Genomic DNA, 19843 nt, shown 5'->3' with positions numbered 1-19843 from the left:
AATAAAATAATTTATTCAGTATTTCGGTATATATCAAAATACGAAAAATAATAAATTGTATACCAATACTGATACCAAAAATTTTGATATGAAGAGTATATATCTGTATAATATGTACGGTATACTAAAATTTTTGATATTTTTCTCATCCTATGCTTTATATATATATATATATATATGTGTGTGTGTGTGAGAAATGAATAAAAAGCATAAATTACATATAAAATGATTGTAATAATCATCACTTATAATTCTATAATTTATCTAATATGGGGCGGCCAACAATAGAATGGACTTCTGGATCGTTCATCGTGAGTGATTTTCAATTTATTTTGACAGTCGACGAAAAACTTGAATTGACCATCACAAGAACTTTCTAATTTATCCTGATAATCAATAAAAAAAAATTTTTATAAGACTAGACTCATCGTCCCAAATTCAATATAATCTTGTTCATCATTTTATAATTCATATAATATGGCCCACGGATGGCAATAACTACACCAACAGTTGGTAACTGCGTGGTTATTACCTTTTCTCCAAACTAATTCATAACGCATTTTCCGTTTATTTCATTCTTTATAAATAACCATGCTTTCTTAATTAAACCCTCAAATAATTATACATTCTGAATAAAGAAACACAGGAAATTAAATTTATAACTTAAAGTCTAGTCAATAACAAAATGTTTAAAACAACAACATCTAAAGAAAAAATATATACATATGCCAGATTCAAAAAGGAACTACCGTTTCAAAGACTAGTTCATGTGGTTTAACTCCAAATCTAAGTGCGAATTTAGTGCCGAGATGAGCCCTCAAATCTTCCACTGCTTCGGTAACCTTTATCAGAGGAGTGTCGATTGCTTTCTGGTCGCCCTTCCTCTCTTGTGGCAGCTTCTTTTTTTCCTGCATCGAGCACGAATGAGCTCAAAGATTATAGAAAGATTACAATGCGGGTGACCAGCAAAGAAAACTATTGCAATACCGGTTCGGCCTCAAAGAATGTACTTTCGCTCTTCTTGTACCACTTCTTTGTCTCCTTTTTGAAGTTTATCATCAAACTTGCCGACGTTGACTCCAGCGATGTCATTTTTAGTTGAAGTAGCAATCACGTATGATTGGTTAACCCTTCTAAGGGGTACCCCATTAACAGTAAAAGGGCCTATAACATTTAGCATTTGAAAGGAAGTTAGTGATAAGAATAATTGATATATTGATACAGCAATATCTAAGCACACCACATGATCATATCATTGAAAAAATAATATCACATAGTAAAATTGTTACACCAACAAGAGATGATTCAAAATTCTACCTAGTGGAAACAAAGATGATATAATTTTAGAATCTTACACATCAACCTGAAACTTGAAATCACAAGTAGTACTCTACTAAATGGTGTTTTCGATTTGAAAAGCTCATTAATGAATAATTCTATGCTACAAAGTCCCTACGGACTACGGTACAAAATTATAAATTATACTTTACATTAAACAAGAATTGATCAATTTGAGATGAATTAAACAGTGTACCCCCCAAAATCAAAATGGTCATTCTAAAAAAACAATTGGTTCCAGTTCAATATCAGGAACACCCTGGGGTCAAGTCTAAAAACAAATTACAAAGATATAAGCAAAACCTACTATTAAATCATCGCCAAAGTATCTCGAAAATGGCAAGCGACAACATTCAGTTTTACATCATGGACAACTTACTCGATCAAAATGAAGTAATAAAACCTAAACAGATACAATCTTTACTTTTTATCAATGCAATCCAAAATAATAATACAACATGTTACGATATCAAACATAGATCAGTCAAGCCCTATCCAATGACTAAAACTTAAAAAATGGCATCAAAACTATAGCTGGCTAGTTAACTTTACAACAAAATAATTAGGCCTAACAAAGACCATTTGAGAGTGTTTTTCGTCTTCGTTCTATATTGAAAATGATAGTGCCAAGTAGTAGAAATGATTGACGAAATAAACAAAATACCTTAGATTATTCAATTGATGATGGAATGGAATGATTCAAGTTTACTTTCTTAAGGATGAAGAATTGACTTACCAGTAACAAGAAGTAACCCTACCGGCGAGGAGGATGAGAACGGTTCCTGGTGTGATGCTGGATCTATTAACCAAATCAGTGTAAAAATGACTGCATAATGAAATGATAATATCAAGCATCAGGAAATTAGGGAGGGATGGAACCGGAGATTGGCGGGCTTGGGTCTGCGGCGATTGGGCACGGGGGTCTTGACATCGTCGGAGAGGTAGAGCTTGGGGTGCTTCTTGGACGCGGGCTCGGGGGCGGTGGGCTTGGGGTCGTGCCGGGGAAAGGTTCCGCCGTGCTTGGCTTTGATTGCCCAGATCCCACGCTTGTGGTACATCTTCGACCGAGAGAACTTCCTGATCCCGCAGATCAGCAGAGGGTTACGGTTGTTGACCCTCGGCTGCGACGGCGCCATCGCGAAGGGGATGAGGAACGAGCGACAAACTGCGACGGCGCCATCGCGAAGGGGATGAGGAACGAGCGACAAACTGCGACGGCGCCATCGCGAAGGGGACGACGAGCGAGCGATGGACTGCGACGGCTTATCCCGCTAATAAGAAGGTGGTATGAGTATCATTTTTAATTAAAAATAATATTTAGTTAGTCGGATATTGAAGAGCTAGAGGATGAGAGAGGATGATGAAGGAGAGAAAGTACGATGAGAGGAGATGAGGAGAGAGAAAGTATGATGAGAAAGAGTATCATGGAAGATAATGTAAAGAGAGAAAATATGATGAGAAAAAAAATAAAGAAAGTGTATGATAGATAGATTGAGTAGTTAGAAAGTACGATGAGAGAAAAAGTGTGATGACAGAATGAGACGAGAGAAAGTGTGATAGCATAAAAAAAAAGTAGAATCTGTCACCCAGCGACCTCACACGTTCGGTCCCACTACCATCTGTGAGGAGGTAAATCGGGAAACTATAGTTGAGAAGAGAAAGTACGATGAAAGAGAATATGGAGAGAGAAAATGATATGAAAGAAAAAATTGAATAAGAGCGACGGCTGATCCCGCTAATAAGAGCATCTACGTCAGCTACCTTATTCAAAAATTTTACTAATTTAAGGATAACTAAAAATCCAATGCATTAATTACTCTATACATTTCTTAAATTTAGATTCGATGAATAATAATTCTCCAAATTTAGGGAATGAAATCTTTATCCTAAAAATAAAATAATATTTTTTTAAATATCTCTCCTTCCACTCAATCTTTTTAATTTCTCTCATTTCACTCATTCCATAAATATAATAATAAAAAATAGAAGAAGGAGAAAAAAATAATAAAAAAATTAAGAATGATGAAAATTTTAGGGTATTTGATATAGTGTGTAGTGAAAATGATTATCTAAATTTAATAAAATGTATCATTTACCTTAAATTTTAGATATAGTAATAGAGAAACTGATGTGGATGCTCTAAGAAGGTGGTATGAGTATCAGTTTTAATTAAAAATAATATTTAGTTAGATGGATATTTTTATCTAAATAAATTAAAATTTATTTTTTATCTTTAGAAAAAAATAAGAGAAAAATTAAATACTAGAGAAAGTTAAAAGTGAGAGAAAAATATGATTAGAGAGAAAATGTGATGTAAATAATGAAGAGAGGGAAAGTGTGACAAGAAAAAAATAAGGAAAGAGAGTGTGATGAGAGAGCATGATGAGAGGATGAAGAGAGAGAAAATGAGATGAGAGAGAAAGTGTGGTGGAAGAGAATGAAGAAATAAAGTGTAATGTGAGAAAATAAGGAGAGAGTGTATAATGTGAGAGATTGGGGAGAGAGAAAGTATGATGAAAGAGAAAGTATGATGATAGAAAAAGTGTGATGAGAAAAAATAAGAGAAAAGAGTGTGATGGGAGAGAAAGCATGAGAAGAGAAGATGAGGAGAGAAAGTGTGATGAGAAAAAAAAAAAGGGAGAGAGTGTCATGGGAGAGAAAGCATTGTGGCAAAAGGCGAATACGCTCACCCCCAGCGCCTCCGCCAATCCGTCTTAGGGCTAACACGAAGGAGGTAAATCACAAGCGATTACTAACCTTTGGAATAGTAACTAGCACATAAGGGAGGTATTTACCTTGGCTTTGTCGAGATTCGAACCCCAGACTCATGGTGGCAACACCTCATGTGTTAGCGATTAGGCTCATCCGAGGGGACGTCATGAAAGAGAAAGCATGATGAGAGAGGATGAGGAGAGAGAAAGTATGATGAGAAAAAAATAAGGGGTGAGTGTCATGGGAGAGAAAGCATGATGAGAGAGGATGAGAAGGGAAAAAGTATGATGTGAGAGAGTATAATGGGAGATCATGAAAAGAGAGAAAGTATGATGAGAAAAAAATGAAGAGAGTGTATGATGAGAGAGATTGAGGAGATAGAAAGTATGATGAGAAAGAAAGTGTGATGATAGAATGACAAGAGGGAAAGTATGATAGCAAAAAAAAGTAGAATCCGCCACCTCAGCGGCTCCACACGTTCGGTCCACGACCATCTATGAGGAGATAAATCGGAAAGTTGTAATTGAGAAAAGAGAAAGTATGATGAAAGAGAATATGAAAAGAGAAAATGATATGAAAGAAAAAAAAAATGAATAAATATATTAAGGGTATTTTTGTTCTAAACTTAATTCTCACTCTCATTTCCATCAAAACCCAAGGGAGAATGTGAGTTTTATTAATACCCAAGTTTTTATGTTTCATTCCAAAATTTTAATTACATTTCCATCAACCAAATATAAGGTTTGGAAATTAATTTATTTTCTCATTCCGAAACTCTTAAATCAAATGTCACCTCAGTGCTTCAGCTACCCATTGCTGCTATTTTATGAATATAAATGGGCCGAGATAAAATAGGGTTTTCTATTTGGGCTTCGACCCAATAAGAAAACTCGGATGAATGACCCATAACTCCTGTATTGGTTCGTATTATCCCGACGATCTAGTGGCTAACATATGAGGTACTGCTAACTTGAGATTTGAGATTCAAATCTAGGCATAGCCAAGGTAAATATCTCTCACATGCGTTAGTCATTATTTCAAGACTAGTAACCGTCCGTGATATACTTTTCTCCGTATTAACCTTGAAATAAATTCACAGAGATACTGAAAGCGAGCACATTTATCTTTTACCAACTTATATTGGTTCATGCCGTCTCATGAATATTGTGCGATAATAAGAAGTAAGACGGACCGGATTAACGGGATAGTTGGATTATTAAAAAAAAATTATACTGATTCCTGCCACTAGCAGAGTTTAAAAGGCTGAACTAATTAAATATTTAGTAATTCAAATTAAACGATACCAAAGTTGAAAAGTAATAAATAAAAGAACAAAAAAAACTCACTTGCTACACTACATACAATCATTAACACCTCCATTTGGCAATTGCAATAAGAAAAATGATGTTAGAATACATCACAGTTCATATTTAAAAGATGGCAAAAAAAGCTATGACGCTATAAGTTGTTTATGAACAGTGTGGCATAAACAATGGCTATATCTTCACACAGGCTGAAGCAGCAAAAAATAATTAAAGACTATTTTAAAAAAAATGAGATAATTATGTGTACATCACATGTTCATTAGCAGTGGTCCTATAGAGGATTGAAAAATATCATGTAGCTCATCCAGCACTTCGTTGGAGTGATGTTCGCAACTTACAAGGCTAACTAAGGACGGAAAAACAATGCGTAAGTTCCTTCGGAATGAATCCTGCCTCAAGCTACGTAAGACTTGCAAGGCCGAGACAAGTAGCGATGTCCGTGCAGCCAGTTCCTCTTTCTTAGCAGTGCCCAAAGGGAGTGTAGAGTGAGCTGTTGGACCAGCATCTGAAGTCTCATCGTTCTGTTGTTGTCCCGCACAGTTCAAGTAGATCTTGAATATTTTTTGGCAAACGAACACCACGAGTGATTCTATTTTCAGTTCGTTTGACAGAGCAGGATCTTCAGCAAGTATAGTTTGCAAGAATTTGAGCAGGTTCTCATAAGACTCGTTCTCGAAATGAATGACTGGTGGACCGGGAATCTCCAACAGGGAGCATGCTTTTTGCAGCTTCTGTTGGACGATGGTTTCACTGCTTACTTCGCTTGAATGCGAAGCAATGGATGTAAGTACGTCCAGTAGGATGCTAACATGAGCAGCTGAAAAGCACTTTCGATGAACTTCATAAAGCTTCTTTACAACCTATCAGCAGAAATAATTAAAATTTGTCATCAGGGGAACAACTTGTCAGACTCATTTGATTTTTTTTTTTAAAATCACATCACTGATCTAAAAGTTAAATATGATATGCATGTGCAGAAGCTAATTCCATGAGATTCATGATACCAGCAAGGCAACTTGAGAACCTAGCAATTGAGAGCAACTGTTATTATTTGCAAGATTTAACAACATCCTGGCACTAGATATACGTATTGAAGAAAGTGATTATGATAAAAAAAAAAAACTGGCGAGAACATAGCAATAGAAAAGAAATGGTACCTGTACAATCTGGAGCTGAACACTTATGTGGTTCTTCATTCTGACAATTGCATACGAGGCTGTTTCCATATTAGCCTCTTCCTCATCCTCGTTAATGTATTCGTGATCAGAATATTGATCCACACTATCCGGAATTTCAATGTCTTGCATGATTCTTATGATGCTAGAAAAAACAGGCAGCATTGAAGCAACTGACTTTTTTAAGGGTACCAAAATATCTTTCCATTCTTCTTTTGATAGCTTGCTTCCCAGATGGGCAGTCAAATGGAGTAGGGCAGCCATTCCTGTATTAGCATAATGCTTGTAGGGACTGCTAACAAAACTTGTAACAATACATACAACACTCCCAAGTTGTGAGCGCACAACATTGAAAAATCTGACAAACAGGTCGACTAAGCATTTTGCTGCCAAAGTATCTGTTTCAGATTTGGTAGAATCATCATTTGGAAACTGAGGATCATGAACCAGTAGAACTTGACCAACAGTTATATTCTGTGTATTGCTAAAAATGGGGTAAATCACAGATTTCAGGATATTAATCCAGAACGTGTCAGTAAAGAGGTGGCCATGGTCCTTCAGAATATTGAAGAGTACTTCTAGAGCACCTTTTCTGATAGCTGGCCGAGTATCAGACGTCAGCTTGGATAAACCTGAAAAGTTGTTGAATACTTAGTACAAACTACAGTTTCAATGGTGTACTGAGAAAAGCACAGAAAGCAAAAGGAAAGGGAAAATGAGTACCTTCTAGTAAAGGAAACCAAAAGAAAGCATGATCATCTTTTTCAGTCAAATTGCCATCCGAACCATCCCCATTTCCTAAATGACCCTCAGAATTGTTGTCGTAGCAGACAAGACCACCTTCTGCCAGTTTAACAGCACAGAATCGGAGGAATGCAATAGCATTGAGGCTTGCATCATTATTGAATCTGCTATTTGTAAATGCAATCAAGCACTTAACACAGTCAGTGAATGTTGTGGTCTCTGTCTCAGTAATGTAAGGAAAATAATCTCGAACTATTTTCTCTATTGTCTCAAAAGCTAACAGCACGATACTCTTACGTACATCTGAGGCAGCAGTTGTGAAAACCTGAACATAAGCGAGGCTTTAATGTCAGATGTACATAAGTAAATTTAAAAAGTTTTAGCCCAATATCTCACCATGAAGCCAAATTGGAAAAGAAAATTGGAAGGTGAAAAAACAGTAAAAATCTAGCATACCAAGAAAACACTTTTCCACCCTGACTTCACATGATTAACACGACTCAAAACCATCTGAGAAACACATCGAACAATGAGCTCACGAATTTCAGCCGAATCACTTTTCTGCATGACAACCACAAAAGGTTTCAAGAATTCATTCTGGAAATTATAATTAGCAAGCTCTTCACGCTCCAAGAATTTCATAGCCAATTGCCTTAATGCATCCATTACAAAGATTGCAACCGAGAGATTTTCTGATAATCCAACTGAAACAAAAAATTCAGAAAGAACATTCCAGATGCAGGACCAAACCAATCGGATTCGATTCATATTGTAATGTCTGCATAGGCAAAGGTGACGCCAGATTATACAGTTTGCAATCTTGTTAAGAAAAAATATTGTATTCACAGATATTTTCTAAACAACCATTAAAAGAATCTTACGCTATTTCAACTATTTTTGTGAGGCTGAAAACACGTGGATCAGTCGGAGATTGCAGTTCTGTCATAGAAACCTTGCACAGGGCCCTTACAAAAGCTACAATTGCATCACTATTCAATCTTTGGCTATGAGCAAATATATGGTTTAACTCAAAAGTACCAATCTGGTCCAACAGATTTAAATTGGAAATAAAGTTATTAATCTGATCTGGAGTAACTAAAGCTGAAGCCGTATTTCCCATAGATGCACTATCATAAGAACCCCCTCGAACCACTGCCATGACTGCTGGATTTTGAAGAGCATTTCCTTTCTTCTTCACGAATGTTGTTTTCTGTGCTCTGTCTTCTGCTTCATTAAGTGGTGCTACAAAAAATGAAGCATCAGGTGGTGCACCCTCTCCTAGCAGCTGTAAATGCTCGAACCGTGAAAGACATGTAAATATATGATCCCAGGATTCTTGCAGATAGTTACCATCTTCAATGGCAATTGATATTATAGCCTGTTGACAAAGAAACATACTAAAACACTCATTTTTTTTACAATTGAGACATACTGTTTTTACCAAAGTACGCAGAATGGTTTAAGAGATTCAAACAATACAAGCATCCAGACGTTCAAATCTAGATTTGATTTATATATTTGTGTCATGCAGTAAATGTGGTAAAAAGGAAGATTGTCAATTAAGTGCAAAGAAAAAAATCCTGAAGGAAAAAGAATGAATCTACCACGAATTTTTCCTAAGAACAATACCAGTATTCATGCAGCTATATATGTTACTTTGCTAGTCGATGGCAGATATTTTTTGTCGATGGACTATCAACTGTTGAACTAAGCATTGGAGTATGAATATAATTAGCTTTACTATGAAATGAAAATACTAAAATGAATAGGAGTGCCAGCCGTGCAACCCAAGATTCGAAAGATTGCACTTGGTCTTCAGAATGATTTTTACTTGATCTGGTTTCCACCATATACCATGTGACAGAAGTAAGAGATAATGCAGCTATCAAAGCCAAAAGCACATATATCTGGATTTAATTAGATTCATTGTTGACAATGCAAATAAGAATTAATTTTCTCCTTAATTGAGGTTTAACAAGGCAGAAGAAAAATATGCCTTTTCTAGGCTGTTTAGTCCATCTTGCAGCTTAATCATTGTGATTTATTCTATTTTATTCATGTCATACCTTTTCAGTTTAATGTTCAAAATCCATTAGTAGACATCCACCAATTAAAAGCAAGCTCAATGAGTGATTTAACAAGCAGACTTTAGCAAAACCAACAAGGTCATTTGCATACATATGTTCATTTATAATAATCAAGCCAGAGTATCTATGAGGCTATGGCTTATTGCCAGTGTGACCAATATTTATTGGTCTTTCACCAGAACACTACACACACACACACACACACACAAACACAAAGACATTTGGAACAAAGTCAGAGGAGATGAGCTATCAGACAGCCGATCATTGTACTCAACCTTCTGATTATTGATACAAAACCAGTACTGGTTCCATACCCACCCGAGCCACTGTGAGATGAGGCTTGTGGTCTTTGAAATGTTGGTATGTGAGTAAATGCAAAAAAACTGCATGACTGAAAGTTGTTCATGTATGTTCATTGAAAGGAGATAAGATTCTCTGCTTACAATTTTTAATTCAACGGCTAAGAGAATTCAATTTTTTTACTTTTAATCTGTTTTATTGGATCTCTGTAGCCAAGCATCAAAAAAATAATAAATTCTGGTCACCAAGTTGAGAGATGCATTATATCAAACAGAATTGTAGAGGATGAAAAGGAAATTTATGGAAATATCAACATATAATGCAACATGTTACTATCAGCTCCCAGTAAATGACCTTTGACAATTATTTTCAAGATAACATAGTTTACCGATGGATATATACTTAAAGTATTCACCTTAACAGCATCAACATTCTTCTGCTTCATATCAGCAGCACAATGAAGGTATGTGAATTTGGCAACAGATGTAACAAAAGCATCTCTTTGTGTCTGCATAAGCATCACTGAAGTGACATGAACTGCATATCGGAAACCTTGTAAACACTGTGCTGTGGCAGACTTGTCATCACTTTGGTCAAGTGTCATACTGAAAGCAGCCATCATGGGAGCCCAACAAGCCTCCATCATAAATCTTAGGATTGCAGTATCCGTGACAGTATAGAACATAGACCTAATCACCAATCAAATAAGCATAAACGAAAAACAGAATATTATATACAAATAATCTGAGATTCAATTAGCTTTCTTACTCTGATTTTCCAGTCTTTGCTCTAAATTGCCCTTGGATGTGCTTAATTAGTTGATCACTTGCACCTAATGCCTTCTCTTCATATTGTTTCCAATTGACCAAATTGAAAATGTTGTCAAACCCCAAAAGCTTGTTGATGCTGCTCGTCTGTTTATTTTGTGGAGCAGAAACATCAGCACTGATTTTTATTTCACTTTTCACAATTTGATCATACAAAGAACCAAGGTATTCTTCTGGTAAATCCTTTCCATCATTTATTCCTCGATTGTTGCGAATAAACTCAGCTTTTGACATCTGTTAATATAATGAGACACATTTTAGAGTAGCTGCATTTAACTTCCAAAGAACATCATCAGTAATATACCTTATCTTTAACCATGCTGTTGTGTGCATCAGTGTTCAACATAATCACAGAATAAGCAAGAACATATGCTGTATCTGCACTGGTGAAAGAACTTGGGCTGCATTTACAGTATCGTTCTGCAAACTTTTCCATTATGCGATCAATCTTCTGTGCTTCTCCAGGCAATCTAAAACCTCTTAAGAAGAACCTAATAGCTTCGCCAAAATTCATATTCTCAAAATTTATTGAGTCAACATAAGCATGCATGACTTTCAGAGGGAACTCTTCCCTTTCACCCAAGTAGTCTCCGATCATAGCTGCATTTAGGCCAGAAGCATTCTTCAAGAACGAAGCTACTTCTTCTGGAGATGCACCTATTTTCTTGGTTTTGATTAGAAAATCAATACCCTTTGAAGGTTTTTTATTAAACAATGCAACACCTTTCTGCAAACATAAGCCCAACACTAATCACTAATAGTTCACAAAACAAACTAACATAAGCTAAAGAAAGAGCATCATGTGTCCTTGCAGAAAAAGAAAAATCTTCACCTGAAACTCCAACTTATATGCCCTGCGTTGTTCCAATGAAGCAGCATCAGAGAACTCATGGTTTGCATCCAAATGCAGATCATAGTCAGTCACACCTCCTTCTTCACCATTCAAAGAGGCAAGGTTATCTGAAGAATGCTTATTTATATGTCTCTCTGGAGCAAAATCACCCAATTTCAGCTGCTGGTCCATCCACACACCCATTGACTTAATGATACAATTGAGGCACTTCACTGATTCAATCTGTAATGTGGTATCCTGAGCTGGGGATAGTGATGTCACTGACCCGGGGGGAACACCTAGAGCAGTCTTTAGCAGACCATTAACAACCCTGCAATTATCTGATGGAATTAAAAGTGAATTCATAGAAGAAGATGTCATCATCATACAACTTCACTTTACCAATCATATTTCTGTTACCAGATAAAGGAACAGGTTTAGGATCTTCGCTTATAAAAAGAGCAAAGCTTTATAAGTGTTGAATTATATGTATGATATACCTTTCAAAAATATTTGGCGCATTCACATCACAATCATAGTTCACAAAAATGTCAACCATAACCTGTGGGTCCTGGCAGATCTTTTCCAATAGGTTGAGAACTGTCATTTTCTGCAAAAAGCTAGGCTGAAGAACATTCTCAACGATTCGCAGGACAAGCATTGGAAAGAAAACTCCAACTTCCTCCTTCAGCCCTGATCTAAATTTCGACATTAAACCCATAAAAATAGAGCAAAGAAGCTGAAAAATAGTCATCATTGATAGGGCACTGTTCTTCAATAACGATAAGCAAAGGTATTGTTTGATTGCTCCAAGAAACCTACATAAAACATGAATCTGAACTTTTAATCAAAATCAAATTACAGAATAAAGAAAAAATTTGACAAAAAAAAAATCCCATAAAACTGTTAGCTTGAGATTGAATTAGTGGCAGACCTCTATTTGCTATTGTTTCCTCAAAGCTTATAGTTATAGACTATCTTGCAACAGAAAAATAGATTATACACTAGAGCTGCATATGAGAAATCCGAGAACCCTTTATCATGCTTATTTTTCAATAGTTCTTCAAACAGATTCATGAGATTAATTTAATGATAGGCTTGATCTTGTATACATTATTTCAAAATAATGCAGATTAAATTCAACTTTACTTGGAAAATATTTATATAAATAAATAATCAAAATTATATCATACCAAAGTAACTAAAGGAGGAATACTTGGAAATCCATTAAAAACAATCCTAAGGGAAGCCCACAAGATGATGACAGCAACAACAATATCAAACAGATACCTTAAAAGTGCCCACTTCGTCGGACAGGCACAGTAGGTTTCAAGCAAAACTCAGAATTTTACATACGGAGATCCTTATTAGATATCATCATGGTAGACTTTATGACAACATCAATAAATACATTAGCCACAATCCTTTCAAATGCATGGTAAAATTTTCCATTTTTTATTGTTAACAATTGATTTAGGTGGCGTTTGGTTTAGGGGTTTGGGAATCAAGGAATGGAATAATAAAAATACATGGTGTTTGGTTAATGGGTTTGGGAATAAATATTTTGGAATCATTCCTAAATAATTTGGAATGGACAAAACCCAATGAAATAGGTGAGTTTAGAATTCATTCCCATTCGGGCAGCTTTTGTTTTCCTGATAAAAGATTTTCTATTTTTTTTTTTTTGCGTTTTGTTTTTTTGCCCTAAACCCGACTTCGTGTGACAACAACATCCTCTCCGCAAGTCATTGTAGGCTCTTCGAGTGCGTCCGCCGCTGCCTCCTCTTTGACCTCGTCTTCCTCCCCTGCCGCCACACTCCACAGCAAGCTAGGAAGCTCAAGGTAATCCTTAACCCTAAACCCTTTGATGAATTGCTTGTTGTTTGTTTCGCTGTTTTTTTTTTGAATTATTGATTCATTACCCGTGAATCTTGTCGCCTTGAGGAAAGTTTTGTTCCTTATGGATTGTGTTGAGTTTACCTGATTGATCGTAGTTAGTGCGTAGATATTGTATCAAAGAATTTCTAGATGATTCTTCATTTCCATGTGGGCAATCAACTCTCAGATGCCTTTTACTCAATTTGTCGAATGAATTCACTACAGAAAAAGGGTCTTTGGATATTTGTTCGAAGCAATTTCAGATAAGATGATTATTAGCACGGGTTATTTACTTCCTTTTTAAATGCCTCATTGTGTCAGGAGGCATGAAGTTTTTTCCTTCAATTGTGTGTTAGTACTGAATTATTAGTGTTGGCATTCGGATCTGGAATTTATCCATCATCAAAACTATAGAAAATGATATATTGGTTGATAATGAAATTTGAAATTGTTTCTTGGAGGTTCTTGTTACCTATATTCGGTGGACTCACGCAAATAAGAGTTTTGTGTCCTGAGTTATAGTAACTTGTGTCATTGAAATATGAGAGGAATGTGGTGTTGAGATGTGATCATATGCTTGAGTTACCATTTTATTCGGCTTGGGATCAAATTTTTGTGATAATGCTGAAGGTCCTTATCCAAAATCATTATAAAAGTAGGATTTTTTATCCCTTCTTGCATTCTCAGTGTTAATTGGTTGTTGTGTAATTTCTAAAGGTTTCTATTTGAGTTTTGATCTTGCTTGGTCCTTGGAATTGTTTTTCTTCAGCTTTTCATTTTTTTTCCATTTGCAGGTCATCTCCTTCATATCTGTTGACCATGATAATCTGTACAGTCCGTTGACCATCAATTTTAAAGGGACTTCTAGTTATTAGGAATAGCAAATAAGGAAATAATTACCTTATAGGAATATTATGATCTATTTTAAGGTAAATATGATATTTGTTGCATTTGTATTCCAAAACCTTTGGCAAACCAAATATCAGTATTGGCAATCATACCTAATCAGAGCTTATAAACCAAACAGCAGCATTGGAATGACTAAACTCATTCTCATTCCAGTCTACTATCAAACCCATTTCCATTCCTGCACCTCAAACCAAACGCCCCCTTACTTTCAAAATTGGACAATATTTATGATCCTTCTTTCTGGTTATAAAAGGTTAGCACATGGTAAGCAAGCTTATGTCAGATGACATGCAATTGAGGATCTTAGTTTATATAGAAGCAGCAAAAATACAAACAATAAGAACAACACCAAGAACAGACCCATCTGCATTGAGAATTTTCACTAAAACAAGAACAAAGATAATAAGCCTTTTTTACTAATTACCACATCATTAGTTATATCTTTTTAATTATGACATGAGTTTTTTTTGTTCTCTAATATCTCTTGTAAGCTCTAATTATTCAACTTGTCTAACTGATATATAGCCTCTCAATGCTCATACTATTTAACATTTTATCCTATTTTGTCATCTATTAGGCTACATATAACTACTTGATAATATATTTCTGTTTCATCTCTCTAATAACCATACATTAGAGTTATTAAACCTAAATGAACTAGGTTTTCGATAAGAACCGAGCCACTCTCGAGTCATGCCAAAGTTTCAGTTTTGACTGGCATAGTACTATTTCGGTATCGTGCAAATGTTTCGATGCATGGTGTCGGTGATGAATTGGAGTTGAAGAGAAAGGAACAAAAAACATAGGAAGGAGTTTGTATTGAGAATAATTTTAAATTTTATATCATGTTGGACAAAACAATATTCGATAAATTATTGAAACTCAATATTACTTAGTACAAACAATGTCTCCTTCCTTTGCTTCATCTTCTTCCTCCTTTAACCTCCAATTTGTCACCATCAGCGTCATGCATTGAAGCATGATACTGGAACACTATCTTTCCGGTCAAATGATTGAAACTATGGCATGACTCAAAGATTTTGAACCTTGGATATGTTTCAACCGTTTCGTCCGACACAGTACAAGTTTGAAAAACCAACACTCTAACCATACCTTCCGCCACCCCTCTTCCCCCTCGCTAACTCCTTCAAGCTCACCACCACAGGCAATGCCTCTTGTGACAAAGCAGTAGTAAAAGAATCAAGCGCTTTCTCTGCCTCGACTCAAGAAATATTATTCTCTGCCAAGTCCTACCTCGATTGGTAAAGGTAAGGATAATTCAGTTTTATTTCATAGGTTTAAATATACTAGGATAATTAATTAAGGAGTTCAATTGTGATGTATGACATGACACATGAAATTGACAAATTTGTTGACTAAGATTTTACCATGTCAGTATTTAACTGTGATGGCATCAAGACATTGTGATAGATTTGTTACATCTTGAAATAGTTCATGATAGATTTGATAACTTATAAAGTTCATGATAGATTTTGTTAAAAAGGGCAAAGTTAAAAAAAATAGCACTTAACCTTTATTTTACTAATTCATAATTTGCACTTTGTAATTTTGATGCAAGTTATGCATTTATTTATGCTATGAAATAGTACATTTATTCTGAGACATAGTTCAATATTTATTTTCAATTGTCATCAATTTTTTATGTAATTGATAACATATTTTTGATGATCGAGACTTAGGAAAACCCTCCATTCATTTAACCATGTTAAGAAAGTAGGTTGGTATTTTTCCTAATAGCTTGAGCTCTTGCACCAGTTTGCTAGTCATTTGTATCATATAGATGATCATTGGCAATAATAGTACTTGAGTTGATTCAGTCTAGATTGAGCTTTAGCTACGCTATGAATATAAAATAATAGTGTTTTCGTAATTGGTCAAGCTTTCCGAATAAGTGGTCAATAAATCAGCTTTAACAAAACCACCTAGCCATTGTCCTATGAATAATAATATGTGTGATGGGCTCTATTTTCGGAAGATATGTGTGATGGGCTCTATTTTCGGAAGATATGTACGGGTTGACGGGGGCGCTAGGGGCGAGCGTATTCGCCTCTTGCCATTATGAATAATAATATGACTATGTTTCCTATGTTAAATAGGAGAATCCAAAATATCTAAAGATTTTCTCTAGAAGAAATTTTTATCTATCTATTCATCTTTCAACTTTTGTATTTATAGAAGTTGAAATTACATTTCTTAGCTTCAATTGTTTCAAATTTATTAGAAAGGGAGCTTTGGTGCATCAGTAAAGTTGTTGTTGTGTGACCTAGTTTTCACCGGTTCAAGTCACCGACACAGCTTTTTGTAATGCAGCTAAGGTTGTGTACCATAGATCCTTCCCTAGGAGACCCGACATTGGTGGGAGCTTCATGCACTGGGCTATCTTTTTTTAATTATTTCAAATTTATTCTTCCAAAATTCTAGTCAATTAACAAAATATCACATGTAAATAACATGCACAATAAAGGTGTGTCTAAAACATTAGTAATATGTTTATATAGTTGAAATTGATTAGCTAACCACTTATCCACATAATGAAGTTGTTGGGAAAGGAACCAATTTATATTTATATATTGGAATTGCCGCCGGGCACCAAATTGAGTTGTGGGTTCTTCTCTCAGATCGTGTCATCTCTTCCTTTGGTTAGTACTGAAGTGGAGACATGACTTGTGGCTTTGTAAAGTCATCTTGAAGGTATCTCAGCGTGGATACGAATTGAGGCAAGTCTCGTAAGACTTGCTAGTTGATGTTGTTTCTGTTAAACGTCATCTTATTCTACGATTATGTCTACACATGTATGTTCTTGTGGATGTATGCGATGCATGTTGTAATAATTTAGGAAATTATTATGCTCCTGTGTGTTTTTCGAAAATATATTTTTGTACGCGCATAGAGACACCAACAGATAGAGCCTCCTAACTCTAATGCACCTTCACACCCATCATGCCTTAGAGTACGACCTTATTTTGAAATTTGAGACTGTAGGATTGAAACCCTAGATATCATGTTAAAACCTGAGAGAGTGCCCAATCCAACCCATAATGCCAAGACACTTAAATGTCTTGGAATTAAAGTATATTTAAGAACCATATTTTCAGAATATAAGTCTAAAAGAGGGGAGTTTTCTTCTCCAAGCCACTTTCTCCTTTGACATGCCCCTTCAAGTTCAGCATCATTTTTAGAGGTGAGGGTCTGGCTATAACAGCATGTTGAAATTGATTGGCTGATCTCAAAAGCTCAAACTATTCAAAAAGAAACCACATTTATTCATGTGGGACCAATGGGCATGGAGCCTCCCTGCTTTAACACATACGGCACTAATCTTAAGAGAAGAGATAAGAAATTCTAATTAACCAATAATGTATATTTAAAGGTATTAGAAATTCGGCAATATATTTCCATTAAGTATAACAATAATGTTCACTATAAGCCTTTTGTCATATTCTAAACAACCACTAGATACTGATGCCAATTCTAAAACCAAATACCGCATTAATATGATTTTTTTATCTAGAAAGTAGTTCTCTATTAGTTAAAAACATTACATCCATAACTGGAATCAGAGGACAATATTTTCATGGGTGGAGTTTGCAGTTAACCTTACCTCTATACGCACATGGAATCATAAACTAACCAAAACATTCAACATTTTCCCTCTCTATACATATGAACTATAATCTCATACAAACATTCCATTACCATAGTCCTAAGTACATTAGTTACAGCCCATGGAGGATAGGACTCCATTATTCCAAATTTCATTCTATTTGTTCTCCATTAGGTTTAAATGAGTAGCTTAGTGATCCCTGACATCGGCTTCCTTATGCATCCATCAGGAATGCACAACAAAAACTGGGATGAATAATTCTATACTAAAGCTTAGTGGACTTTTTGTTTCTACTAGAATATTTAGTAATCCAGGCTCACCTTGTGGCTGATACTCTCAGTTCATTTAATGTGCCCCAACAAGATTATGAGTGACTAAAAGACTGTTTTTTATACAAAAAAGAATTATCCAATTAATCTGTTTGAATCACTTTTCTGTTGCAACTTCAAATTGATAATCCAATATTTCAGATGGTCACATAGTGGCAGTTAATGCTATGCATAGAATTATGGCATGAATAAGAACCCAACAAAACAAACTTTAATTATGATCATATGGTGTATCAGTGGCAGAAAGTTGGAAGGAAAATATGGGACGAAAAACACTTGCCTCTCATTTGCCCGCCAAAGAGGCCCAGCATTTTCTATTCCTATCTTTAGAAGCTCCAGTGACAAAACCTTCCCCCTCATCAAGAGAGGGTCCTCAGGATTCTCTTGTGCCGAGAACTTCATTGAGAGCTTGCACAAGTTTCTGAAAAGAAACAATCCATCCTCTCTGATCTTGCTCAGTCCACCGCCATTTGCAGCAGCTTCTTCCTCTGAATCCGGCGGCATCAAACCCTCCTCCTTGTTTGATTTAGAAGGCAGAGGGTCTGCATCGCTTCCCGCCATTACCTCATTAATAAAATTCTGCGCAGACTGCACCAGAGTTGAATCATTCAAGTTCCTATCAGAGAGATCCATCATGTCGGCAATGGAGACTATTCGGATCCTGACATCCGTGGAATCAGCCTCCGTCCTAGCAAAAACGATAACGACGATCTGAGCCAGTACCAACTTGGCACACAACTGATTGGCTCCGCTCTGGCTGCCAAGGTACACATTGTAGCAGCTCCGGATGATCTGGGCCAAGCATTCGTCGCGGATCAGCACGAAGGGTGAGCGGGCGGAAGCAATAAGGACCCTGAGCATCGCGAGTTCGAGGGCCTCATCGCCGATCCCTCCGCAGCTGCAGACTGAAGCGAGGAGTCGAGCGGCGGAGGAGCCGGGGGCATCGTCGCCGTCGGCTGGGAGGTTGATGTCGCCGCGGAAGAGACCGTGCGAGAAGAGCTTCTGGGCGCACTCGAGGGCGGTATCGGCGACCTTGGGGTAGGCGGAGTCAATGGCGAGGACGAGGGGGTGGAGGACAGAGTCGGCGTCGGAAGGAGGGATGCCGAGGAGGAAGGAGGGGTCGGGGGAGTCGGGGAGGGAGTCTAGGCGATCTAGGGCGGACTTGCAGACAGCGACGAGGTTGGCGTGCTTGCGCCAGGCGGCGTTCTTGATGATCTTGTCGAGGGCGGGGCCGAGGACGCGGCCGGAGCGGGAGGTCCCGCCGAGAGGCTGGAAGGAGGTCATGGCGATGGGATCAGATCGGAGGAGACATTGGGAGGAGAAGATGAGGGAGGAGGATCGCCGGATCGAATCGGGAAAAGATGGCCACCGCCGAGATGGATGGCATCGGAAGAAATGAACGAGTCAGCGAAAGGAAAAGGGTCGGAAAATTCGAGTTGGGCCCTTCAGCTATTTTTGCTCATGGATTTTAAAGAGCTCTCCGCCCTGTTTACTTCGCTGGTTTGGAGAAGGAAGGAACGGATCCATCATTCATCGCTCCATCGAGCGATTTTGCTCCAAAGTTGATGTCCTTCTATAATCACGGTGAAAGACTTTTTTTGTCTGGCTCTGTTCCTCCGAAAGATGGAAAGGGAAAAGAAAGTAATTGATTGGTGAAAAAAAAATCATAGGAAATGATAATAGAAAGGACAGAGAAAAATAAAATTTATAAGGGGGAGAGAAAAGAAAAATCTTTTGTAAGGAAGGGAAAGAAGGGAAAAGA

The 19843-nt window shown here is 36.7% G+C and overlaps 1 protein-coding gene and 1 pseudogene across 2 annotated transcripts; both read right to left on the bottom strand.

The window, feature by feature from the left end:
• Positions 1–639: 639 nt before the first annotated feature.
• LOC121967468 lies at positions 640–2604 on the bottom strand (annotated as a pseudogene).
• A 2808-nt stretch (positions 2605–5412) lies between these two features.
• On the bottom strand, positions 5413–19633 carry LOC121967467 (brefeldin A-inhibited guanine nucleotide-exchange protein 1-like). Of its 2 annotated transcripts, XM_042517723.1 has the most exons (11): positions 18362–19633; positions 11841–12158; positions 11341–11671; positions 10813–11235; positions 10450–10742; positions 10097–10370; positions 8176–8672; positions 7751–8072; positions 7274–7619; positions 6533–7182; positions 5413–6235 (listed from the first exon to the last, which is right to left on the bottom strand). In XM_042517723.1, the coding sequence occupies exons 1-11, from the start codon at positions 19363–19365 to the stop codon at positions 5624–5626; spliced, it is 5070 nt and encodes a 1689-aa protein (XP_042373657.1). In that variant the 5' UTR covers positions 19366–19633; the 3' UTR covers positions 5413–5623. The 2 variants fall into 2 exon arrangements, with proteins under 2 accessions (XP_042373657.1, XP_042373658.1); XM_042517724.1 differs by lacking the exon at positions 18362–19633 and having other exon boundaries at positions 11341–11681; positions 11841–12008.
• Between the last annotated feature and the right edge of the window lie 210 nt (positions 19634–19843).

This window comes from Zingiber officinale, chromosome 3B (assembly GCF_018446385.1).
Source record: "Zingiber officinale cultivar Zhangliang chromosome 3B, Zo_v1.1, whole genome shotgun sequence".
Classification (NCBI taxonomy): domain Eukaryota; kingdom Viridiplantae; phylum Streptophyta; class Magnoliopsida; order Zingiberales; family Zingiberaceae; genus Zingiber; species Zingiber officinale.
This window is presented reverse-complemented; position numbering and strand designations above follow the sequence as displayed.